We start from the raw sequence: 26,080 nt of genomic DNA on the forward strand, positions 1-26,080 counted from the left end.
GGGATGATTGCCAACATTATCTTGGGGGTTAGAGATAAAGGAATTTTTATACGTTAAAGTAGACTTACAAGATCCTGGAGGGTCAGGCTAAGATTGCCATTTGCCCTGGGCAAAGTGTCAACATGGAGGCAGTTGAGTCCCTAGAGGAATGTCACTCTGCCCGTTTCAAGGACTTGTCAATGGGCTGTAAGTAGTAAGGAAGTTTAATAATTTTTCTTCTGCCTTTGTTTCCCACATCATAGATGATAATGTCAAAAGAGAGATTTCGGTTTAGGAAAAGTTGTAGGACAATGTAATTCATTTATTCCTTTAAATATCTGAGTGAATACTATGTGCCAAACATTGAAAAAACAGCATTGACTGAGACAGAAAAAGCCAGTGCCCTAAGAGAACTTACGTCCTGGTGGGAGGGACCCACAATGTATAAACACGCTGTGTGTGTATAAATAATTACGTAGAAATAAGCGCAAGAAAGAAAAAGAAAAGCAGGACCTGAAGACAATGGGGGCAGAATGGTACAGTCCCACTTTAGATAAGACTGCACGTTTTTGCGCCATTCAGAAGCGTTAGAAAGAGGCAATGAATTGCTAATACCTTTATAAGACAGATCTACCATAAAACTTTCAAGAAAATGACTTCAGAAATAATTTACTCCGTTAGCCTAACACTCATTTATACATTTTTCTACTGATGAATAGTTTGAGAGGAACACCGGCTCTGTTATTAAGGAATTTCTACTTTTCCCTGCTGTTGATGTGTCCAACCTCCGATCACTACCCAAATTAGATACCTTTTGGTTATATCGTTCTTACACAAAGGACACTGTGAAGGTCCTTTCCTCTGGTTGAGAAGTTTCAGCATACAAAATCTATAAATTATAAAGAACGAAAAGAACAATTCAAGTTACTTTTTTTTTTGGTAGACAGTATTCAAAAGGCAAATAGCCATGAAAAGATAATCTCACGACTGCCCTTAAGAGCCATTTTAAACGTAATGGCAGGTGAATTACAACCAATGGCTTTAACTGTTTTTAGATGCTGCATAAGCAGAAAACCAAACTACATAAGCAATGATCTAAGAAAACTGAACTTACATGCATAGGGCTGACTGTTATGATCAAATAAAACTAATTAAAAAGTTAATATGGCATATTTAATGATATATTCATAATTATTTCACATTGCATAATCAGATATAAATGGTAAATAGTTTAAGTAAAACGATTATAATTAGTTTAAAAATTCAGCACGTCACTACAAAGCTATAGTAAATCAAGACAGTGTGGTGTTGGCATAAAGACAGACCTATACATCGACAAAACAGAACTGACAGTACAGAAAAACCCATATATCTAAAGGTCAGTTGATTTTATTTATTTATTTATTTATTTATTTATTTATTTATTTATTTTTAAAGATTTTATTTATTTATTTGAGAGAGAGAATGAGATAGAGACAGAGAGAGCATGAGAGGGGGGAGCGTCAGAGGGAGAAGCAGACTTCCTGCTGAGCAGGGAGCCCGATGTGGGACTCGATCCCGGGACTCCAGGATCATGACCTGAGCTGAAGGCAGTCGCTTAACCAACTGAGCCACCCAGGCGCCCGGTCAGTTGATTTTAAACAATGACACCAAGATAATTAAATAGAAAAAGAATAGTCTACCAACAAATAGTGTTGGGACAACCAAATGGTCACATGCAAAAAGAAGAAGCTAGAATCCTCACACAATCCAAAAAAGTTAACTCAAAATGGATCACAGAATTAAATGTGAGAACTAAAACTATAAACCTTTTGACCTTGGGTTAAGCAATGATTTCTTAAATACACAAACAACCAAAGAAAAAATAGATACATTGGTCTAAATCAAACTTAAGAACTTTTGTGCTACAAATAATACCATGAAGAAAGTGAACGGCCAGGGACACCTGGGTGGCTCAGTCGGTTAGTGTCTGCCTTCGGCTCAGATCATAATTTCACGGTCCTGGGATTGAGCCCTGTGTCAGGCTCCCTGCTCGGCGGGGAGTCTGCTCCCCCCCTCCCTCTGCTCCTCCCCACCTCCCTGACTCATGCTTGTTTGCTCTCTCTCTCTCAAATAAATAAAATCTTAAAGAAAGAAAGAAAGGGAAGGGCCAGTCCACAGAATGGGAGAGAACATTTGCAAATCATACACCTGGTAAGAGACTTGTATCCAGAATATATAAATAACTCTTACAACTCAATAATAAACAGAGAAATAAACCAACTAAAAAATAGGCAAAGGATTTGAATTTTCTCCAAAGGAGATATACAAATGGTCAATAAGCACATAAAAAGATGCTCAATATCATTAGCCATCAGGAAAATGCAAACCAAAGCCATGATGAGATGCTACTTTACATCTACTGGGATGGCCATAATTTAAAACATGTATTGCAGAAGATGTGGAGAAACTGAAATCCTCATTCATTGCTGGTGGGAATATAAAACAATGCAGCAACTTTGGAAAACAGTTTGGCAGCTCCTCAAAATGTTAAATACAGAGTTACCATATGACTCTGGAAGTCTGCTCCTAAAGTTAATGAAAACCTAAGTCCACACAAAACTTGTACACAAATGTTCATGGCAGCACTATCCATTACAGCCAAAAAGCAGAACAATCCAAACGTCCATCAACTACTGAATGAATAGACTAAATGTGGTATATCCACACAATGGAATATTATTCAGCCATAAAAAAGAACAAAGTATTGATATGCTACAATATGAACTTTGAAAACATCATGTTCAGTGAAAGAAATCAGACACAAAAGTCATACATTATATGATTCCACTTATATGAAATATCCAGAATAGACAAATCTATAGAGACAAAAAATAGATTTGTGGTTGCAAAACAGGAAATGGAGGGGAAATGGGGAGTAGCTGCTAATGGGTACAGGGTTTTTTTGGGGGGTGATGAAAATGTTCTAAACTTGGGGTGCCTGGATGGCTCAGTCAGTTAGATGTCTGCCTTTGGCTCAGGTCGTGATCCCAGAGTCCCAGGATCGAGCCCTGAGTCCAGCTGCTCGCTCAGTGGGGAGTCTGCTTCTCCCTCTGACCCTCCTCCCTTTCGTGCTCTCTCTCTCACTCTCTCTCAAATAAATAAAATCTTAAAAAAAAATTCTAAACTTAGATTGTAGTGATGGTTGCACAATTGTGAATATACTAAAAAACAACCCAAAAAAACAAAACAAAAAAAAAACCCTACAACCCTGAACTATACATTTAAAATGGGTGAATTTTATAGCATATAAATTATATTTCAATAAAAATGTTTAAAAAAAAAGCTCGGGGCGCCTGGGTGGCTCAGTTGGTTAAGCGACTGCCTTCAGCTCAGGTCATGATCCTGGAGTCCCTGGATCGAGTCCCGCATCGGGCTCCCTGCTCGGCGGGGAGTCTGCTTCTCCCTCTGACCCTCCCCCCTCTCATGTGCTCTCTCTGTCTCATTCTCTCTCTCTCTCAAATAAAAATAAATAAAATCTTTAAAAAAAAAAAAAATAAAAAAATAAAAAAAATAAAAAAAAAGCTCAAGGCAGGGAGAAAATGTACTCATTTTCATATTCACAGTGTGTGCTGTGATAGCTGGCATAACCAAGTCACTCACTAGAAGTCTAAGGAATGAAGAAGGTTCCACCCTTCTGGAACAGGTGGGCTTTTAGAGCATCTCTGGGTGGAGAACAATTTTGGTGGTTATCTCAGACAGCAAATATGCCTAAGAAGACATGAAGGACACATGCAACATATTCTAATAAGTCTGCTTCCTTAAAAAAAAAAAAAAATACTATTCCTACTGACTGGTGGTGTCTATAAAGATCAATGTTCCCTTAGGAAGAAGACAAAAGACTCTGAGAAAAGACAGGTAGAAAGGGAAAAAGGGAAGAGAGCAGTAGAGACAGCTGTGGAGACAATCATCATAAACAGGGATTCAGTCATACCACCAATCTTTACTACATGTCCAGTACTGTTCTAGATGCAGGGGATTCAGCGGAAAAGCAAAATAAAATCCCTGCCATCATAAAGAACAGAATATTCTGGCGAGGGAGGTGACTGGGGAAGGGAGCAGGGAGCGGACATTGGCAGTGAAAAGAACCACGAAAGAAAAGAGGGAGTTGAAAAGGCGGCGGGAATGGTGAGCCAGCAGACGCAGAGAGTACTTTTAACTGACCCAGTTCTCAAACACACAGTGCCCTCTCTTATTCTACACAACAACCCTGATGTATTTGTCTTCATTTTACAATACAGAGGGCCCCAGGGATGGTCAAGGAGACTAGAGTCCTTCTTCACCTATACAGATGCTCCATGACCATGCTGTACTCAACAACAGTTCTACAGTGTAGGGGACAGGGGTGTCAAAAAGCTACCTGCATTGTATATAATCCCCTTTAAAGAGCCACAGACGAGGCTACCACTCCTTGAGAAGACGCAAATCCTACCTATACTATACCATAATGGCCCTAGGAGGCACCAGTGCATTACACTGGCAAATGGTATAATTACACATTTCATAGGAGGGATAGGGAGGGAATCTCCTGAACAGAGCACTGCAGCATATAGTAGCTAAGCCACAGAGTGACAAGCTACATTACAGAGTGTTGTAGCCCATACAATAATTACACAAATAATGCAGGGGAGCTAGGTAAGTAGAAATCAACCAAGACATAGGTTCCAATCTTTCCTTATACTAGAAAAAGAACAGATGCCTCAAGGTTGTTAACTAAACTCAAAAGAGAAAATGAACTTGTACATCACTTGAAAAGACTAAGCTAAGGAACGTACCAACAGACCAACAGAACATTGGTATATCCTTCACGGCTGAGAAGAATTTGTTAAATTCTGTTTTAGAGCTCTGGGGAATCCATGTGATGCACCAATTAAATGAGAACACACATATATATAAGTTCTATACGAGGTTCTCAGTAAAAACGTGAGTCTTCTTTTTCTTAAGATTGTATTTTTTTTTTAAGATTTTATTTATTTATTTGTGAGAGAGAGAGAGAGAGCATGAGCAGGGGGAGCAGCAGGCAGAGGGAGAGGGAGAAGCAGGCTCCCCGCCGAGCAGGGAGCCCGATGCGGGACTTGATCCCAGGACCCTGGGATCATGACCTGAGCCGAAGGCAGACGCTTAACCAACTGAGCCACCCAGGCGTCCCTAAGATTGTATTTTTTTAGTAATCTCCACACCCAATGTGGGGCTCAAACTTACAACCCCGAGACCAAGAGTCACGTGCCAGCCAGGCACCCCAAGTTTTCAGCCTCTTCAATTTCTAAAGCCCAATGTTTAAGGAAAAACAATGTATTTTTTAAGCCAATGTAGTATGTTTTCTTAAGAGTGGTGTCAGATTTTTAAAGCTGATAAGAAACAGTAAAATCACAGTGACAAACTAATTTGGGGGGACTTTCAGAGTACTCATTTCTGGGCACGTCTATAATTAATAATGTTATGGAAACTCATTTAATTTTGAGCTGTTGGTCCAAATCTATCCCAGCAGGAAGCAATAAATTAATAGTTCTAAGTCTGGGCAAAATAAAGGCAGGATGACTTTTGGCTTCCTACAATTACACTGGGTGCACTTTGGATTCCTGCCAACAGATCATGAACCAATGCAGTCCCTAGTTAAAGGAAATAAAGACCTTGAGAGCTCCATAGCTTAGCACGTCAGTGTCCATTTGTGTTGCTGGTCCCACCACACCTTGTCAGTTTTGATAACAGGGCTCTTTCTTCTCGATCAAACCTCTTATTTGTACTTAGTCCCAATCATTAAGAATCTATCTTGAGCTCTTCATCTGGAAGATAGTGCCTAGGTTCCTTGCCCAGTATCCCAGTCCTGCGGTCAAAATTCTTGTCTCTTAGGGACAGGAATCTTTACCCTAGCCCTCAGCCTCCTATAGTTGGATCCCTGCCACATCTCTTCCCTTATAACCACCACCCTACACTTGTGTTCATTTTTGCTCCTAGACTCCTGAGAGACTATGTTCAATCTATTTGCTAGATTATCCTTGTCTTGCCTATTTCTACATCTCTGATGTACCAACCCAATCTGCTAAATTCCAGAATTCCCTGATATCATGATCTAATGTATCTAGCCATCAACCCTCCCTGACACTGACTCACCACTTACCTGGATTGCGGAGATCACAACCACAGTCAAAGTCAGGCACTTAACTGACTGAGCCACCCAGGCGCCCCCCAACACAACTCCTATATATGTATGCAGTTAGTTTCTTTTCCCTGGACAGTCTACTTTCTTCTCTTCATACCTTTGCTCATATTATTTACTCTGCCTGTAATTTCCTTCTTCCACAAGCTCTCAAAGCAACGAATGTTCACAATGCAATCTCTTCTTTACTCGCTATAATATTATGTATTCATTACTCAAGGTGACAGGAAAGCATACAGTACATTTCAGAAAGATTCTCATGAAGAAACAGTGAAAGTCCCAGCATTTAAAAGGTTAATTTTCATCTATCTATAACTTTTTAAATACTGGGACTTTTATTTATTTTTTAAGAGAGAGAGCAGAGCCAGAGAGAGAGAGAGAGAGAGAGCATGAGTGGGGGAAGGGGCAGAGGAAGAGGGAGAAGCAGGCTCCCTACTGAGCAGGGAGCAGGACGCAGGGCTTGATCCGAGGACCCCAGGATCATGATCTGAGCTGAAGGCAGACACTTAACCGACTGAGCCACCCAGGTGTCCCAATACTTGGACTTTTAAATTTTGTTTTACGAAAGTATCGATCTCAAAGAAACCAGTTCTATACCACAATAGTTTGAGAAGCTTCCCTCCAGGGGCCACAAAACTAAAAATTCTTAAAGCAGAGTGATAAAGCTGTGCTGCCTTGGCACCTGACAGGGAGAAGGGCCTCAGGAATCAGAAGGAAAGTTGTGGGAGCAGATCTAGGACCGTGAGGTGGCACGGGAAAGGGGTGAGAGGCAGTGGGAATGGGCTCTGGATCCTTGTTGGGACAGATGAATGGGAAGAATAAGGTAGAATTCAGAGGAAGTAAGGGTCCAGCTAGCTGGTAGACCTGCGTTCGGCTATCCCTCAGGAGGGAACAGGTTTCCTTCAGCTTCAACCAGGCTCATTATCCTTATCACAGAAGTCTTCATGTTTCTTAGGTTATGGAAACATTCTAAGAATCTGATGAAAATTATGGGCTTTCTTTCCCAGGAAACTGCACATGCCTATAGCTTTTAATACAATTAAATTTAAAACTGAATATAATTCTAGGACATTCATGAAAACCATTCACAGATCCCAACTTAAGAACTCCTGAATTAAAAATTCCTAAAAAAAAAAAAAAAAAAGTTCCTGAGGGAGCTCCTGGCTGGTTTAGTCAGTACAGCATGCGACTCTTGATCTCAGGGTTGTAAGTTTGAGCCCCACATTGGGTGTAGAGATGGAGGGAAGAGAAAGGCAGGGGTTGGAGGTAGAAGGGAAACATGCTCTGCATCATATAACCTTTTGTGCTAGTTAAACTCATTACCATAGACATGGCTTTCATTTCCGATTAAAAATATCTAAAAACAAATTAGTTGGCATTCAGGGCCAGTCTCAGTCACAGCTTTACATCAGGGAGGAGAGAACCCCCTTGTTCCACCAAATCACCTACCAAATGTTTTCCCAAATTCTTTCACCAAGAAACATTTTCAAAAGACAAGATCCTTAAAAATGTAAATATAACTTGAATCATTGGTATGAATGAATTTCACCCTAAACATAAACTGGTATCAGATCCTTTCCTATCTTCACAAGGATTATGAAGCATGCAAACATTGAACCTTAGAAGGGAGAAAGCAGAGTGATGAACAGAAATAACAGAAAGGAGAAACTGGGAAATTGCTTACTGCACAATTGCTTGTAACCTGCTTTCACCCAGGGACACAAAAACAAACAGCTATTCGGAATGATTTCATATCCCACTAGATAAATATGCCAACATTTTCCCAGGAACCATGGTTACAACCAACTTCCAAAGGTTTTGTAAGTACTCCGAGGCAGAATGAAACAGAGTTAGATTTTTCTTTTTCACTTAACTCAAGTAGCTAAAGCTTCTATAAAGTTATTTCCAATGTTGTGAAGAATAAGCACAAAAGCTAAACGATGGAGCCACATGAAACATTCAAACTTACTTGCAAAATATGTGATCACACTTTGTGGAAACAGGCTCTTTGATCAACTCCAGACTAGAAGGATAGAAAAAAAAAAAAAAAAAGAAAAGAAAAGAAAGAAAGAAGGCTCAATAATTCATTTCAATATAAATAAATTCTTGGTATAGAAGTACAACTTTAAGCTGCTGTAACTGAGTCATTTAAGTTATTAAATGCTTTAAGTTCATTTAATAAGTATTTATTAAATGTCTGTTGTGCTAGGAGCCAAAAATACAACAGAGAATTATGATCCTTACCTTCCTGAGCTTTCAGCTATCAAAACAATATATTACTCTTTTCAATACTGTTATCTTTAGCATTTAAAAGATTGGCTGACATTACTCCATTATTTATTAGTTTTCACTGATACATTTTTCAAGCTAAATTTGGGAGGAACATCCTGTATCTTAACTAAACTTTAAGCTCCATGAAGACAACAAACTTCTTGTATTTCTTTTGGATCCCCTCACAGCACTTTTTTTTTTGCATGTGACTGCCTTTTTATTTTTTATTTTATTTTATTTTTTTAAGATTTTATTTATTTATTTGACAGAGAGAGACACAGCAAGAGAGGGAACACAAGCAGGGGGAGTGGGAGAAGCAGGCTTCCCGTGGAGCAGGGAGCCTGATGCGGGGCTCGATCTGAGGACCCTGGGCTCATGACCTGAGCCGAAGGCAGATGCTTAACGACTGAGCCACCCAGGCACCCCTGCCTTTTTATTTTAAATTTCTTTTTCTTTTTTTTTTAAGTAATCAATACATCCAATGTGGGGATCGAACTCACCACCCTGAGATGAACAGTCACATGCTCAATGGACTGAGCAGCCAGGCATCCCTTAAATTTCTTTTTTTAATGTTTTTAATTTATTTTTATTTTTTATTTGACAGAGAGAGACACAGTGAGAGAGGGAACACAAGCAGGGGGAGTGGGAGAGGGAGAAGCAGGCTTCCTGCCAAGCAGGGAGCCCAACATGGGGCTCGATCCCACGACCCTGGGATCACAACCTGAGCCGAAGGCAGACACTTAATGACTGAGCCACCCAGGCACCCCTTAAATTTCCTAATATGGAAATTTTCAAGCATTTACACAAATAAAATAGTAAAATGAACTCCATGTACCACCACTCAGTTACAGTTATCAACTCAAAGCCAGTCTTACTACATCCATACGAACACCAACCCAAAGCCCAGATTATTTTAAAATAAATCCCAGGAGTCATTCATTTCATCTATAAATATTTCTGATATATTTAGAAGACAAAGATCTTTTTAGGGTGACCATGAAACCATTATTACTCTCAAAAAATAATTTTCTTTAGGGGCGCCTGGGTGGCACAGGTTAAATGTCTGATTCTTGGTTTCAGCTCAGGCCCTGATCTCAGGGTCATGAGATCGGGCCCCGCGTCAGGCTCTGTGCTCAGCGTGGAGTCTGCTTAAAACTCTTTCTCCCTCTGTCCCTCCCTGCCACATTCTCTCTCTCTCGAATAAATAAATGAATCTTTAAAAAACAGTAATTCCTTTATATCATCTAATATATAATATTCTAATTTCCCTGTCTCTTAAAATTTAATAATTCAATCTATTTAGGGGCACCTGGGTGGCTCAGTCGTTGAGCGTCTGCCTTCAGCTCAGGTCATGATCCCGGTGTCCTGGGATCGAGCCCAGCATCCGGCTCCCTGCTCTGCGGGAAGCCTGCTTCTCCCTCCCCCGCTTCCCCTGCTGTGTTCCTTCTCTCACTGTGTCTCTCTCTGTCAAATAAATAAATAAAATTTTAAAAAATAATAATAATAAAATCTATTTAGATCAGGATTCAAAGAAGATCCATGCATTGCATTTGGTTGATATGTCTCAGGTGTCTTTTAATCTATAGATTTCGCCTCCCTTTCCCCCCTTGTCATTTATTTTATTTATTTTTAAAGATTTTATTTATTTATTTGACAGAGAGAGATAGCGAGAGAGGGAACACAAGCAGGGGGAGTGGGAGAGGGAGAAGCAGGCTTCTGCTGAGCAGGATGCCCGATGCGGGGCTCGATCCCAGGACCCCGGGATCATGACCTGAGCCGAAGGCAGACGCTTAACACCTGAGCCACCCAGGCGCCCCTGTCATTTATTTTAAAAAGTAGGTCATTTGATCTGTACCATTTTTTATTTTTTTATTTATTTTTTATTTTTATTTATTTATTTTTAAAGATTTTATTTATATTTTGACAGACAGAGACACAGTGAGAGAGGGAACACAAGCAGGGGGAGTGGGAGAGGGAGAAGCAGGCTTCCCGCTGAGCAGGGAGCCCAACATGGGGCTCGATCCCAGGACCCTGGGATCATGACCTGAGCCGAAGGCAGGCGCTTAACGACTGAGCCACCCAGGCGCCCCTGATCTGTACCATTTTTTAAAAAAGATTTTATTTATTTATTTGAGAGAGAGAGAGCAGGGGGAGGGGCAGAGGGAAAGGGAGAAGCAGACTCCCCACTGAGCAGGGACCCCGATGCAGGGTTCGATCCCAAGACCCCAGGATCATGACCTGAGCTGAAGGCAGATGCTTAACCGATTGAGCCACCCAGGTGCCCCCAATCTGTACCATTTCCCATATTCTGGATTTTACTGATTGTAACCCTATAATGTGGTTTAACATGTTCCTCTAGCCTCTAGTTCCTATAAACTAGACCTACAGGCTCGATCAAATTCAGATTCCATTTTTTGGTAAGAACACTTTACTAGTGGTACTGTGTGCTAGGACTTTTATTATGTCACTTCAGGAGGTACATGATGCTTGGCTTGTGATTACTTTGTAAAAAACAACGTAATAAATACCAAAGAAAATATAGAAAATAAAAAAATAAAATAGAAAACTATTAATATTTTGAGAAAAGAAAATTCGTCACTCAAATTCCCATCCCTACCGGCCTATTCACAAAATCTTAGTATCTTCCTGAGATTATTTCATTTACTAATAGAACAAGGAATTATTGGGCAGCTCCTATACACAAGTACTGCTCCTGGAGATGGAGGCACAGCAGTAGACAAAACAAAGTCTGTCCTCACAGAACTTTCACTCTAGTTGCAGTAAGACAGTTAACTGAGAATTAAACAAGAACATATGGGAATAAGGGCTAAAAATAAAAATAAAGCCCGGTAACAGGGATGGAGAGTGCCGTGTGTGTGTGTGTGGGGGGTGTATACAGAAAGGCCTCACTGAGGGGACATTGGCAAACAGTGGCATAATGTGAGGAAATAGGCTGTGCAACAATTGGGGGAAGAACATTCCAGCAGAGGGAGCAGAGAAGGCAGACTGAGCAAGCCCCTGCTGGTGTTTCTGAGGGTCAGCGAGCAGGCCATGGGGGAAGCACTAGTAGAAGAGGTCAGACAGGCAGCTGGGAGCCTGAGCAGGTAGGAACCTATAGGCGATTTTAAGTCTTTATCTTTTATTCTGAAAGAGAGCTTCAGCAACGGATTTTTGGTACGGTTCAGCCAGGACATCAAACAGGCCACCTGTGTATGGCAGGAATGTGGGTCTTTTCTTTACGTGTTTCACTTTTTAAAAAGGATCCCAAGAGGGGAGCCTGGGTGGCTCAGTCAAGCGTCTGTCTTCGGCTCGGGTCATGGTCCCAGGGTCCTGGGATCGAGCCCCGCATCAAGCCCCGCATCGGGCCCCGCATCAGGCCCCGCACTTCTCCCTCTCCCGCTCCCCCTGCTTGTGTTCCCTCTCTCGCTATGTCTCTCTCTGTCAAATAAATAAATAAATAAATATAATCTTAAAAAAAAAAAAAAGGATCCCAAGAAAACCTGGGGGACAATAGCCTCGTTGTGAAAGGTTTGGTAACACAACTCTTATGATCACAGGGCTTCTGACGCAGCACAGGTAACAGAGAGGAAAATACCACACGAAGTCAGAAGGCCAGGTTTCTACTACCAGTTCTTTTTTATTAGCAGAGTGACGTCAGGCCAAGCCCTCAACCTGAACCCCGAGTTCCTTCTCCGTCACCCACTCTACCACTCTCTTCAGGTTATTGTCAGAATAAAATTAAATGTTACTTAAGAAAATGTTCACAACCTGAGATGACTTGTACAAATGAGAGAATTATTATCCGACTAGACCTAATGTGATTTTAAAAAGAAAAATCACCGAAAAAGAGAACTCTGATTTGCTACTAAATCACAATTCCTCAGATAAGCTACATATCAAAGAAATTCTCAGTAAAGGCAAAATTGGATTTAGCTATGATACCAGATGGCTTTCATTCTCACCACTGACTCAACTCTGAAATAATTATGTTTCAGTATGGTAATTATAAGCCGAGCTATACAAACATACTGTAAACACAAACTTTAAACGGATGAAAACTTCAATATGTAAAAAGGTAAGGACTGTTGAAAAAAAGCTTGAAGACAGAATGGGAAAAGGGGCGTCTGGGTGGCTCAGTTGCTTAAGCATCTGCCTTCGGCTCAGGTCATGATCCCAGGGTCCTGGGGTTAAGTGGGATTAAGTCCCGCATCGCATTGGGCTCCCTGCTCATCGGGAAGCCTGCTTCTCCCTCTGCCTGCTGCTCCCCACCCCACCCTGCCCCTGTTCTCTCACTCAAATAAATAAATAAAATCTTAAAAAAAAAAAAAAGAGGGAATGGGAATGAAAAAAGTTAGACAGTCCTCTTCTAGGTCCTGATGAAAGTAAATGTTCGCTGTGAAAGTGATTCAAATATTTTTTTTTTTTAAAGATTTTTTATTTATTTATCTGAGAGAGAGAATGGGAGACAGAGAGCATGAGAGGGGGAGGATCAGAGGGAGAAGCAGACTCCCCACTGAGCAGGGAGTCCGATGCGAGACTCGATCCCGGGACTCCAGGATCATGACCTGAGCCGAAGGCAGTTGCTTAACCAACTGAGCCACCCAGGCACCCCTTGATTCAAATATTTTAAATACTTTTTGGGTCAGGCAATATTTTAGACTTACTGTGTATTTGCATTTTGGGCTTCCAACATGGGTATAAGTGATTGGAAAGAGAAGCTGGGTTAGGTTTGAAAAACCACCACCACCTACCAGGATACACATTTTAGCAAACTCTTCTGAAAGTCAAAAATTTTATAGAGTCATGTGCAAAAAGTTAGAAAGAACTACCGATTATCAGAAATAAACACCAATGGTAATTTAAATAGAGGCAACAGAAGGTATTTTAGCTCAAGAGACCTCAAAGAAGCTGGAAGCCTACCCTCTAGCTACCGTAACACTGTTTCCAGTCATAATCAGGAATCATTTTTTAAGACACGATTGCAAATTATCTGGGCACTGTTTTTTTGTTTAAATTATTTATTTATTTATTTATTTGAGAGAGTGAGAGAGAGAGTTCGGGAGCACGAGTGGGGGGGAGGGGCAGAGGGAGAAACAGACTCCCCGCTGAGCAGGGACAAGGTCATTCCCATGACCCTGGGATCATGATCAGAGCAGATGTCAGATGCTCAACTGACTGAGCCACCCAGGCGACCCAAGGGGACTGTTAAACAAATAAACAAAAAGTAGAGTAGGTATGATCCCACCCTAGAACTTTCCATTTGAATGAGTTTAAGGTTTAGTAACGAAGAGAATGAAAAGTTGTAGTTTAAAAACTTAAGTCTAGGGGCGCCTGGGTGGCTCAGATGGTTAAGCATCTGCCTTCGGCTCAGGTCATGATCCCAGGGTCCTGGGATCGAGCCCCACATCAGGCTCCCTGCTTGGCGGGGAGCCTGCTTCTCCCTCACCCTCCTACTCTTCCCCCAGCTTGTGCTCTCTTGCTCTCTCTGTCAAATAAATAAATAAAATCTTAAAAAAAAAAAAAGACTTTCTTTTAAAAAAAATAAATAAAAACCTAAGTCTATTGTTAATAGAAAATAGATTTTAAAAAATTAGGGAGCTGGAAAACATACAACAGCTAACTGAAAATGAAAATTTAGCATTAACTTTCATTCTTGCATCTGCACTTTTTACGTATCTGTGTTTTTTAATTGATGGCTTAATTTGCCAGAATGAGAAAGAACATTACATTTTTATGACTGAGTCTTGTGGAAATGTAAAATAAATGGACCCCGATGCCACACTATTGAGGACTTTTTTTTTTTTTTTAAGATTTTATTTATTTGACAGAGAGAGACACAGTGAGAGAGGGAACGCAAGCAGGGGGAGTGGGAGAGGGAGAAGCAGGGAGCCGGATGTGGGGTTCGATCCCAGGACTCTGGGACCATGACCTGAGCCGAAGGCAGACACTCAACGACTGAGCCACCCAGGCGCCCCACTATTGAGGACTTTTTGATCACTCTTTGTAATTATCGCGAGTAAGTTTTATGCTGTTTCAAAAGCAATTTTTTTTTCCAGTTGTCATTTCCTGCTTCTTTGGCTCTGATGATTCATAAAGTAGGCTATAAATCTCATTTAGCTCTTGTTTTTATTTAGCTGAAATGTTGAGGGGCAAGGGAGAGGAAGGCTACGTATAAATCTTGTATCTCTCTGGAAACACAACTTGCATTTTCTTTAATCTTATTTACTTGACTCCAAATATGAAAAACAACTTTGAAGCACAAAGAGAAATTTACTTGAATTTACTCTCCTTTAGTGAAGGTAAGGGGCAATAGGCGCAGCTTTCTAATTTACTTTTTGAATATTACCCACCACTAACCATCACCATATTAAAAACCATTAAACTACGGAAGAACCAAATTAGCTTATTATTTAATACCTTCAACAAATGTTTAGTGAGTGGCTACTATGTCCCAGGTGCACTGCTCTAATTACTAAGGATACGGAAGTAAACAAAACAAATAAAAACCCCTGCCTTCATGGAGTTTAAATCCTGTAAGGGTAAAGAAAAAGAATAAACAAATTATACAGAATGTTAGATAATAATAAGACCTATGACGGAAAAAAAACAGGAAAGGGAAATAAAGAGTGTGTTGGGGGTAATGGTGTTATCATTTTAAATAGGGTTGTCTGGAAATGCCTCTTTGAAAAGACGGTATTTTAATCAAGATCTGTAAGCCATGCAATTATCAAGGGTAGAACATTCCAGGCAGAGGGAACAGCAAGCATAAAAGCTCAGAGGCAGAAGAATATGTTGTATGTCTGAAGAAGAATTAAGAGGCCAGAATGACCAAGGGTGCCTGGGTGGCTCAGTCAGGTAAGCATCCAACTCTTTTTTTTTTTTTAAGATTTTATTTATTTGTTTGAGAGAGAGAGAGCATGAGAAGGGGGGTGGGGGGAGAAGCAGAGGGAGAGAGAGAAGCAGATTCCCCACTGAGCAAGGAACCCGATGTGGGACTTGATCCCAGGACCCTGGCATCATGACCTGAGCTGAAGGCAGCCACTTAACCGACTGAGCCACCCAGGAGCCCAGCATCCCAACCCTTGATCTCAGCTCTTTTTTTTTCTTTTTTAAATATTTTATTTATTTGACAGAGAGAGACACAGCAAGAGAGGGAACACAAGCAGGGGGAGTGGGAGAAGCAGGCTTCCCGCGGAGCAGGGAGCCCGATGCGGGGCTCGATCCCAGGACCCTGGGACCATGACCTGATCCAAAGGCAGATGCTTAATGACTGAGCCACCCAGGCGCCCCTCAGCTCAGGTCTTGATCTCAGGGTTGTGAGTTAAAGCCCGGTACTGGGCTCCATGCTGGGTGTGGAGCCTACTTAAAAACAAACAAAAAACAAAAAAACCCAAGAGGCCAGATTGACCAGGGTAAAAGGAATAAGATGGAAGAGGACAGGCAACAATTCTTCTAAGGTTCCTTTCTGGCTTTTCACCAAGACATTCTGAGGTATAGTTTTTAATTATTTTGTAGATTTAGCAAATGCCATAGATATCACCTAGTGACTGCCTGAGGTTCATAACCTTTGTTGTGCCATAGACTCCCTTTGGCAGCTGGTGAAGCCCATAAACACCCTTCTCAGAGTAATGCTTTGAAGTGCATAAAATAAAAAATATAAAATTATACAAGAAACTAACTATATTGGGGCGCCTGGGTGGCTCAGTCGTTAAGGGTCTGCCTTCGGCTCAGGTCATGATCCCGGGGTCCTGGGATCGAGCCCCACATAGGGCTCCCTGCTCAGTGGGAAGCCTGTTTCTCCCTCTCCTCCATTTGTGTTCCCTCTCTCGCTGTGTCTCTGTCAAATAAATGAATAAAAGTTTTAAAAAAAAAAAAAAAAAGAGGGGCACCTGGGTGGCTCAGTCGTTAAGCGTCTGCCTTCGGCTCAGGTCATGATCCCAGGGTCCTGGGATCGAGCCCCGCATCGGGCTCCCTGCTCAGCGGGAAGCCTGCTTCTCTCTCTCCCACTCCCCCTGCTTGTGTTCCCTCTCTCACTGTGTCTCTCTCTGTCAAATAAATAAATAAAATCTTTAAAAAAAAAAAAAAGAAAAGAAAAGAAACTAATCATATTGAAATAAAGTTCTAGCCATAGGCCTCCAAGGGTCAAGGAGGGTCAGCAAATTAAGAGCTCCTGAATGAGAACTTCCTGGGGTGATAAAACTGTTATACATCTTGACTGGTTTACACAGATACATATATATATATACACTTGTCAAAACTCATTGACTTGCACACTTAAGATCTATGCATTTCACTGTACGTAAATTATGCCTCAAGGATTAAAAAAAAAAAAAAAATCCTTGAGGGGCCCCTGAGTGGCTTAGTCAGTTTAGCGGCTACCTTCAGCTCAGGTCATGATCCCAGGGTCCTGGGATCAAGCCCCGCATCGGGCTCCCCACTCAGTGGAGAGCCTGTTTCTCCCTCTCCCTCTGTCTCCCGGCTTGTGCTCTCACTCTCTCTCTCTGTCAAATAAATAAATAAAATCTTAAAAAACAACAACAACAACAACAAAAAGCTTGACTATTCTAGCCCCCTCTTTATAGATGAAGAAAAACAAAGGCTCACTCAAAAAGTCAGAGACTTGCCAGAGGTTTTGATGATTTGCAGTATTCCTTTTTTAAAAGATTTTATTTTTAAGTGATCTCTACACCCAATACGGAGCTCAAACTCACAACCCTGAGATCAAGAGTCACATGCTCTGCCAACTGAGCCAGGCAGGTGCCCCAGTATTCTTATTTATTTATTTTTTTTTTATTTTATTTTATTTTTTTTAATTTATTTATTTGAGAGAGAGAGAATGAGAGAGAGCAAGCACATGAGAGGGGGGAGGGTCAGAGGGAGAAGCAGACTCCCTGCCGAGCAGGGAGCCCGATGCGGGACTCGATCCAGGGACTCCAAGATCATGACCTGAGCCGAAGGCAGTCGCTTAACCAACTGAGCCACCCAGGCGCCCTCTTATTTATTTTTTTAAAGATTTTATTTATTTGAGAGAGAGAGAGAAAACACCAGTGGAGGGAGGGGCAGAGGGAGAGGGAAAAGCAGACTCCCCAGTGAGCAAGAAGCCCAGCTTGGGCCTTGATCCCAGGACCCCAGGATCATGACCTGAGTGGGAGGCAGATGCTAAACCAACTGAGCCACCCAGGCGCCCCCCCCCCAATACTCTTATTTAAATATACAGGGCTAGTTCAACCAAAGACCTAACCACACACATGCACAAATTATTTGATTTTATTTTGCCACTATTAACTCTGCCCATTCCAAGTGATTGAGCTGTTTTTAGAGCTTGGATGAAAAGGTCAATTACTCCAAACCAGATCTCTGCGGCAAAGTAGAATCAATCAAGACAGTCTGTGAGCTAGGAAAGATGGGGGGCTGAATATGTTAAGGGAGTAAAAAAGAAAGGGGAGAGGCAGAGTGGAGAAAAAGGAGTAATTTCCTATATTCCCAAAGCTCTTGAGTTAAGAAAAGCAGCAACTTTATTATTTTTTTTTAAAGATTTTATTTATTTATTTGACAGAGAGAGACACAGCAAGAGAGGGAACACAAGCAGGGGGAGTGGGAGGGAGAAGCAGGCTTCCCGTGGCGCAAGAAGGCCGATGCAGGGCTCGATCCCAGAACCCTGGGATCATGACCTGAGCCGAAGGCAGATGCTTAACGACTGAGCCACCCAGGCGCCCCAAGCAGCAACTTTAATAGTCTAATCTTAATAGTTATTATAACTTTTTCTTCTTAATATATGCAATGTCAATTCTACTTATTTGCATAGGATATAATCAAGTAAAGAAGAATCTCAAATTAATAAACTCTTCTGTCAACTTACCAGATTGGACACTCTAAGATTTTCTGCATAGCATTAAGGACATTTTGTACTTCTTCAACACGATCCGCAGGTAAATCCATTTCTTCCTGTTCCAATGAATTTTAAGGCATGAGCTTAAATATATATGTGTATATTTGTGTGCATACACACATGTTACTTTGAAAGGTTTATAAGAACAGCCTAGTTTCATTAAATGTCATTTTTAAATAAGAAATTTAAGATTGGAGTGCTCTAAAATTATACCAATCATAGAATTAATGACAAAAGCTTTATTTTTTTTTTATTTGAAAAGCTGGGTTTTTTGTAATTAAGACCATTTAAATTCCGTATTTTTTTTTCACATAAAGCCTCCAACCACTTTTGGTCTTTTCCTCTCTCCAGGAAAAAGAAAGCCACAGTGGGGTGACTGGGTGAGTGATGGTAGCCTCATATTTCTCCAATCATCCTGGCTCTTTTCTTTTTCTTGCTGAAAACTAACCTCAACAAAAACAAAACCAACGCTCCCCACCCCTGCTCTTCCCCAGTGTTTCCCACTGGTCTGCATTCATCTCAGGATCCTCTTTAGGCACGTCCATGACAATAGCATCTGTGACTACTGACGCCCCTCTACTTTCTTCTTGTCCCATCTCAGAAACGCGTATGAAGCCAGTTCTTTTTTAAGGGCTCTCCCTCCAACAAAATCCAGCATCCTCCTATTCTCAGACACATTCCTAGCCCCTTTCCCTCCTCAGGATCTCCTTCTCACATATACCAGCCGGTCTTTTTATACTATGATGCTCCCCTCAGGACACATTCCAGTTCCTGCCATCAGGATTCCCCCTCGGACACACCCTGCCCCCCTCCCTTATCCTCAGTGCCTCCCCTGCCCCGAGACCCACAAAGTGCCCCCGTCCCCACGATTTCCCCAGACTCAACGTCTTAGTCTTTTCAGGTTCCACCCTCTGCCTGTCCCTGCCAGATAACACCCATCTTGCTCTCCCACAGTCCACACCTGTTTCCTGTCCCTCGGAGCACCCCTTGGACCCTCTCCCTTCCCGTGGGCTCTCTCACCTTCACCCAGAGCAAAGCGTCCGGGCTTCCCGGGGCCAGGGGCCCACTTCCCTGAAAAACTCCCCGAATGCCCTCAATCCAGAAAGCCTTAGCGAGCTCACGTCGCGCAGTCGCACTTTCAATTTATCTGTAATTCCCGCGCTTTCCTGTTGCCAGGGAAACCGGCCGCAGCCACTGAGCGAGAACTTCTCAGAATACGAGATCGAAACACGTTACGGAAGAGCGGAGCAGAAAGAGCCGAGAGTCTCTCCGGGCTCCCGATTGGCCATCCATTCTTTCCCCGCGTTACGTAATTAGAAAGAGACGGAAGAGAAAGAATTCTCCGGGAGTTTTCTATTAGGCCCCTGCCCCCTCACCTCTACGCTTCCACTTACGGCTTATTACGTCACAGAGTTTGCTGGACTAGGGCCGGAATCACTACCTGAGGCCCGAATATGAGCGCAAGATAGTACCTGAAACAGTCGCAGAAAGGGGCCCTGTTCCCTCACCATTTCCGCCTCAATGGAAGTCTCCAGTTTCGGTAAATAAAAAGATTGTGTGGGAAAAACTACGATTTCCAGCATGCATTGCGGATCGAAAGGCCTTCGCCACAGTGCTCCTTGGAAACTGTAGTCTTATGGAGAGGCGATTCCGACACCGGAAGCGGGCGCGATTTTCATGGCAAGCCAGTTGATAGTTTGAGGAGCTCGGTGGGCCTACGCACGTCAATAGATATGGATTGGAGTGTTAGGTTTTCGTATCTTGAGAGCGGCGAATAGGCTAAAGAACCTACAAGTCCCAGGAAGACTACAATTCCCATCCAGCCCCGCGAGTCTCGGGCAAGGAGTCCACTAAGGTCAGTGACCTAAGGGAACGCGGAGGGCGCCGAATTTACCTGGGAAGGGGAAACGGCCTTTGGCCCACGACTGCGCACTCGTAGTTCCGCCCCTCTGCCTCAGTGTTTGTTATTGTTGTAGTGTTCTGGCAGCTCCTGCCCCGCCCCTGCCACGCATGATTGACCAATCAGTGGGATGGTAGTTTTGAGGGACAACTGGTAAGAGCCAATCACCTTGTCGAAAACTCAGAAACTGGGGCCTAGGCCCTATTTCTATCCGCCATGTTAGACTCACCCCGCAGGGATAGCAGCGGAGCTGGCAGGGAACGGTTCTTGCACTGGCCTCCGACAGGCGCCCCCCGGGGGCGGGGAGCTGGTAAGGAAGCAGCTGCGGTTACGGACGGGTGGGAGCACATCGCCACTAAGAGGGCTAGGGAAAGTTTAAGGAAGGGATCCTGCAAAAAAGAGGGGCTACTTTTTTCGTGTCTGGGGGGCAGCCAGTCTTGTCAGTGGCCGTATGAGGGAGCCGTTCGGGTCGAGCGGCCGAGGGGGCGGATACTGCCAGAGAGGTAGAGGGTCCGTGGCTTAGAACGTCGGCATCTGCTGATGGAAGGCCAAGACTCCCTGGCAGAAAGGGGGCCTAGGCAGAGAAAACGAGAGAGAGTCCTCAGAGGGTGGTGACACTGTCTTGGGGACGTGGAGTGCTAGGAAACGATAACTGGAAGACTAGGATAAAGTCTGCAAGGGAAAAAAAAATGACACTGCCCACACAGCCTCCCAACCCCATCCCTCTCCGCTTGTTGAGAACCTCATAAGAAGTCTCCTTGGTCGGGGACCTCTGGTATTGGAAAGACACCGTGTTTCCTTTTTGTCAAACACCCAGCTATAGGTCACACATTTTAACCCCCGGATAGCTTGTCAGGCCTTTGTCGGAGACAGTAATCAAAGCTCAGGTTTCCAGGTCTGCTTCATTAATGGGATTTTTGGTATTCCTGAAAAAACTGACGTAGAGGAAAAACTGATTTGTGCCAAGCAGAGGTGAGCCAGTGGCGTGAACTTATAATAATGCCGGTTTTGAAAGCTGAAGGCCTAGGCCCCAGCCATCTGACTGTACTGACTTTAAACCTACAAGGACAGATGGTGCTAACTATAGCTTTGGTATTTCCACACGTTCAAGATTAATGCTCTTGCTGAAAGATTTTCACATAAAAGCCAAACAGAAATAGGCAATTCTTTATGAAGACCTGGATTTGATCCAGCTTAGCTAGAATCCCCCCACTTCCTGTTTTCTCTCATCAGCCTACCAGCTGGATGAGCTCCAAAGTAACTATAATTGTGTAATTTGAGAAAAGGGGAGTTAGATTAGTTTCCTTCCTTCTGGATTCTCAAAAGTGTTGGAAGTTCCCAGTTTCTCGAAATTGAAAAGTGAGAATGTGTTTCAAAATATCCACTTTTTGGCTGACTGAATCAGTTACTTCATTTCCCTGATATTTTTTGCCCAAGAATCTGGGGAGTTGACAGGAATTCTGTCCAAATGTTAAGGACCCCAGGAATTGCATTCCATATAAATGAATACTAGATGTCGGCAGATTGGTGCTAGAAACTGGTATTTTTTTGGTAGTGAACTTGGCTCTAGGTAAAGAGGAAGAATGGAAAAAATTGGAGGGTAATTGTTTTGGGATTAAAAAATCCCTGATCCTCAGAGTTCAAGGTCCTTTTTAATGACAGCCTCAATTGTATTGTTTCACAGGGCAGTGCATTTTGGCTTCTAAAGACTAACTTATTGTAATCATTTTTATATTTGAGTAACGTTTTCAGAGAACTTGCACACACATTTTTATTTGACCTATTTTCAAACTAAGGAGCTGAAGCTTAGGGGTTAAATGACTTGCTCACCGTTACGTGGCTAGTAATGTGTCAGAGCTGTGTCTGGAGCCCAGCTCTCCTCAATCCTTTTGCTCCCTCCCCTGATACGCTGCAAACTCCTGAGACTTAGTCTTTTTCATCTCCTACCTCCTGTGCGTAGGGCAGAATCTGGTTCTTTGAAGAGATTTGTTAAAGATTTGTTGATGAATATGTTTAAAAGATGACCTTTTTCATTATAACTTAGGTTTAGATTTTAACAAACTTTTTTCATAAAGTCCTAAGAACAAACCAATCTAACAACTCATCGGTAAATAAAATCCTTAATTAAAAACAACTGACCAGAGGGGCGCCTTGCCAGCTCAGTTGGTAGAATGTGCAACTCTTGATCTTGGGGTTTTAGGTTCAAGCCCCATGTTGGCTGTAGAGACCACTTAAAAATAGAATTTTTAAAGGAAAAAAAAAACAAAAACTGACCAGAGAAGACATTCAGTTACAGAATTGTTAACTTCTTAGACATGATAATGGTATTATGGTTTTCAAAAAGCCTTTTTTTTTTTTAAGAGTTACATGCTCAATTTATGGACGAAGTAATGGCTGTCTGTCAGAATAATCCAATAGGGAACAGGTATTGCTATAATAAGATTAGTCCTGTGTTGATGATAATTATGGAAGATAACTGATGGGTCCTTAGGGGTTCATTGTATATTAATCCTTCTCTTTTGTATATGTTTAAATTTTCCCATAATAGTTTTTTTTAATTAGATTACTATAGTTAGGTTAAAACAGTTGACTACTGTCAGTCCATATAGGGGCAATTGGGTGGGGCAATTCAGAAGTATAGATGAAATGAGGGTAGCCTTGAGTTTTCTATTCTAATTATACGTCCATCACTCTCTACTTTTATGTATGAAATTCTCCATAAAAGAAAAAAGTAAAACTATTAAAAAAAAAAAAATCACATGAACTTGAATGAAAGGTGTTGACTGCTACCCCTGTGTAGTTTCTTGGCTAGTATTTTGTCCTCTAAATTGTTAAAACTGATCTAACAGAGAACCTGGGTTGCTCAAATTTAGGAAAAGGCTGCTTTTCCAAGAAGAAAAATGTAGAATGTCACTTTCAAGTTATGAGAATGTAAATTCCCTGAGGTTAGAGATCGATGGGTCTTATTCTTCTGTCCTGCTACTAGCAGATATTCAGTAGTATCTATTGAATTAACTAATCGTATAAAGTTCCAAAAAATCTAAAAGGATTTTACAAATGTTAGATGATTTCTGTGGGTGTGGCCAAAATTTACACTGTCTCAACAAGCATTTAACAGTGAGATTTGGGGGTACCTGGGTGGGCCTCTGACTCTTGATTTCAGCTCAGGTCATGGTCTTGGGGTCGTGGGATTGGTGGGGCTCCACGCTCAGCGGGGAGTCTGCTTCTCTTCCTCTGCCTCTTGCCTGCTTGTGTGCACTCTCTCTCTAAAATAAATAAATCTTTAAAAAAAACACACACACAAAGGGGCTCCTGGGTGCTCAGTTGGTCGAGCATCCGACTCTTGGTTTTGGCTTGGATCGTGATCTCGGGCTCCTGGGATCAAGCCCCGCATCAGGCTCTGTGCTCAGCACAGAGTCTGCTGCTTGTCTCTCTCCTTCTGCTCCTTCCCCCCTGCCCCCCGGCCCACACATTCTCTTGTTCTGTTTTTCTCTCAAGTAAATAAATAAATAAAAATCTTTAAAAAACAAAATTACATGTTAAAAAAAAAGAAGATAGCAGGAAGGGAAAAATGAAGGGGGGGAAATCGGAGGGGGAGACGAACCATGAGAGACTATGGACACTGAGAAACAAACTGAGGGTTCTAGAAGGGAGGGGGTGGGGGGATGGGTTAGCCTGATGATGGGTATTAAAGAGGGCACGTACTGAATGGAGCACTGGGTGTTATACGCAAACAATGAATCCTGGAACACTACATCAAAAACTAATGTAATGTATGGTGATTAACATAATAAAAAAAAATAGTACAAAATAAAAAAACAGTGAGTTTGTTTTAAGCCACCCACAGGTTATAAATAGGAGAAGAGGGTGCCTGGGTGGCTCAGTCGGTTAAGCGTCTGCCTTTGGCTCAGGTCATGATCTCAGGGTCCTGGGATTGAGCCCCACATCGGGCTCCCCACTCAGTGGGGATCCTGCTTCTCCCTCTCCCTCCTGCTCATGCTCTCTCTCTCTCTCTCTCTCTGGTAAATAAATAAAATCTTTTAAACAGATAGATAGCAAAAGAGCAGAGACACTGTTGTATTTACTGAGGTATCTTCCTAGCCTAGCCTGTATTAGGTCTTCACGAGCTTTTGTTGAATGCCTGTTTATGCAGTTTATAGAACTGGCTCTAATGTGTGTTCTCTCTCCCCCATCCTCTCAACTCTAGCCCCACAGCATGGAACCACAGGTTACTCTAAATGTGACTTTTAAAAATGAAACTCAAAGCTTTCTGGTTTCCGATCCAGAAAATACAACTTGGGCTGATGTCGAAGCTATGGTGAGTGTTACTTTTTTCTCCATCCTTTAAGTGTAATTTTTTCAAAGGTAGCTATTTTTAGCTGGTTGTTTTCATAGCTGTCATATTTGCCTTTTTTAGGCCTTTTGGAAAATTACCTTTGACAGGGGTTCAGTATTCATATAGATGTGCACCACCATCACCACCACCCCCCGGGGTACAAACAAATTATTTAATTTGCAGCTAGGACTTTTAAAAACTGTTTATTTTAGAAACAGCATGAGGAATGAATCGGTGTGGGCCTCACCCTAACCAGGCCCCAGCTAAATGTTCTGCCTGAGAGCAGATATGTTCCTGTGGTTTGTGAACCACCAAGGATATAACCTATGTTTTGCAAGCTAATCGTTTTTATTGCTAGGTCAGAGGTTGAGTATCTAAAAGTTGTGCAGTGGGGTACCTGGGTGGCTCAGCTGGTTAAGCATCTGACTCCTGATCTCAGCTTAGGTTTTGATCTCAGAGTAGTGAGTTCGAGCCCTGCATTGGGCTCCACACTGGGCCTGGATCCTACTTACAAAAAAAAAAAGTTGAGCAGAAAAACTCCCACAGGTGCTTAACTACTCATCTATTCTTGTGTTGTTAGTGCCTTTCCTCCTCTTGGTTTGCCCTTTGTACTCTTCTGTTTTAGTTTGGTTTGCAGTGGTGAATGTTTTACTTCCTACACAACTGTGTTTATCCAACGAAACTCTGGTAAAAACCTGCTTTTATTTGGTTATGTGGAATGATAACTAAAAAGGAAAAAAAACGGTGGGGAGACTTCACAAGATGATCTGATCTAGTTCTCTGTCTTCCAGCAATTATTTCTTTATACTGTTCTAAACAGGTGGTTATCCAGAAAGTTGGGTCTGTTTGTCAAATGATCTGAAAATTAAACACAGTTAGTGTTCTTTTTCTAGTAGTTAAATGAGTTGAACTTTTTTCTTTATTGTAAATTTTAAATTATAAAAGGGTAATACGTGCCCATTATAAGAAGTGAAACAATCCAAATATATATAAAGAAAAAGTTACTATCTTTCTACTCCTTCCTCCTTCCATCCACTATTCCCACCTCTTTGGGGTAACCAGTGTTAACAGCTCTGTATATACTTATCCACATTTTCCATGTTCATACACATTTCGTCCTAGGATCATACTATAAACATAATTCTGCAGCGTGCTCTTTTTCCCCAACTGTATATTACAGAGAGTTCTCGATCAATAGATAAGGATCTGAGCTCATCCTTTTTAAAGTTATGGATTGTCTACAATATTTTGGTATTGTCCTACCATAATTTAACCATTTCTTACTGAAAGATTGTATCTAGTTTTTTTTTAATTGAGGTATAATTGCCCTATAACATACAGGTTTCAGGTGTACAGCATAACAGTTCTATTCGTATAGATTGCAAAATGATCACAATAAGTCTAGCTAACATCTGTCACCACACATAGTTACAATTTTTTTCTTGTAATGAGAGCTTTTAAGATCTACTCTCTTAGCAATTTTCAGATATACAGCACAGTATTTTTTTT

At 41.9% G+C, this 26,080-nt stretch overlaps 2 protein-coding genes across 12 annotated transcripts in view; one reads left to right on the plus strand and one right to left on the minus strand.

Moving 5' to 3' along the window:
* Positions 1–19,977, minus strand: part of BRCA1 (BRCA1 DNA repair associated) — a 63,490-nt gene extending 43,513 nt beyond the window's left edge. For all 6 annotated transcript variants that reach the window (XM_036095502.2, XM_036095500.2, XM_036095510.2 and 3 more), the window contains exons 1-4: positions 19,844–19,977; positions 18,306–18,391; positions 8,145–8,198; positions 791–868 (exon numbers count right to left, since the gene is read on the minus strand). In XM_036095502.2, the coding sequence (XP_035951395.2) occupies positions 791–868; positions 8,145–8,198; positions 18,306–18,391; positions 19,844–19,918 (293 nt within the window). In that variant the 5' untranslated portion in view covers positions 19,919–19,977. The remainder of the gene's footprint in view (positions 1–790; positions 869–8,144; positions 8,199–18,305; positions 18,392–19,843) is intronic.
* A 73-nt stretch (positions 19,978–20,050) lies between these two features.
* NBR1 (NBR1 autophagy cargo receptor) overlaps positions 20,051–26,080 on the plus strand; it is a 29,929-nt gene continuing 23,899 nt past the window's right edge. For 4 of the 6 annotated variants that reach the window (XM_078065784.1, XM_078065788.1, XM_036095511.2 and 1 more), the window contains exons 1-2: positions 20,402–20,545; positions 24,443–24,553. In XM_078065784.1, the coding sequence (XP_077921910.1) occupies positions 24,452–24,553 (102 nt within the window). In that variant the 5' untranslated portion in view covers positions 20,402–20,545; positions 24,443–24,451. Of the gene's footprint in view, positions 20,191–20,401; positions 20,546–24,442; positions 24,554–26,080 lie in introns of those variants that run through there. The other 2 variants (XM_078065785.1, XM_078065787.1) reach the window with 1 other exon arrangement.

Source organism: Halichoerus grypus, chromosome 2, assembly GCF_964656455.1.
Source record: "Halichoerus grypus chromosome 2, mHalGry1.hap1.1, whole genome shotgun sequence".
Lineage (NCBI taxonomy): Eukaryota > Metazoa > Chordata > Mammalia > Carnivora > Phocidae > Halichoerus > Halichoerus grypus.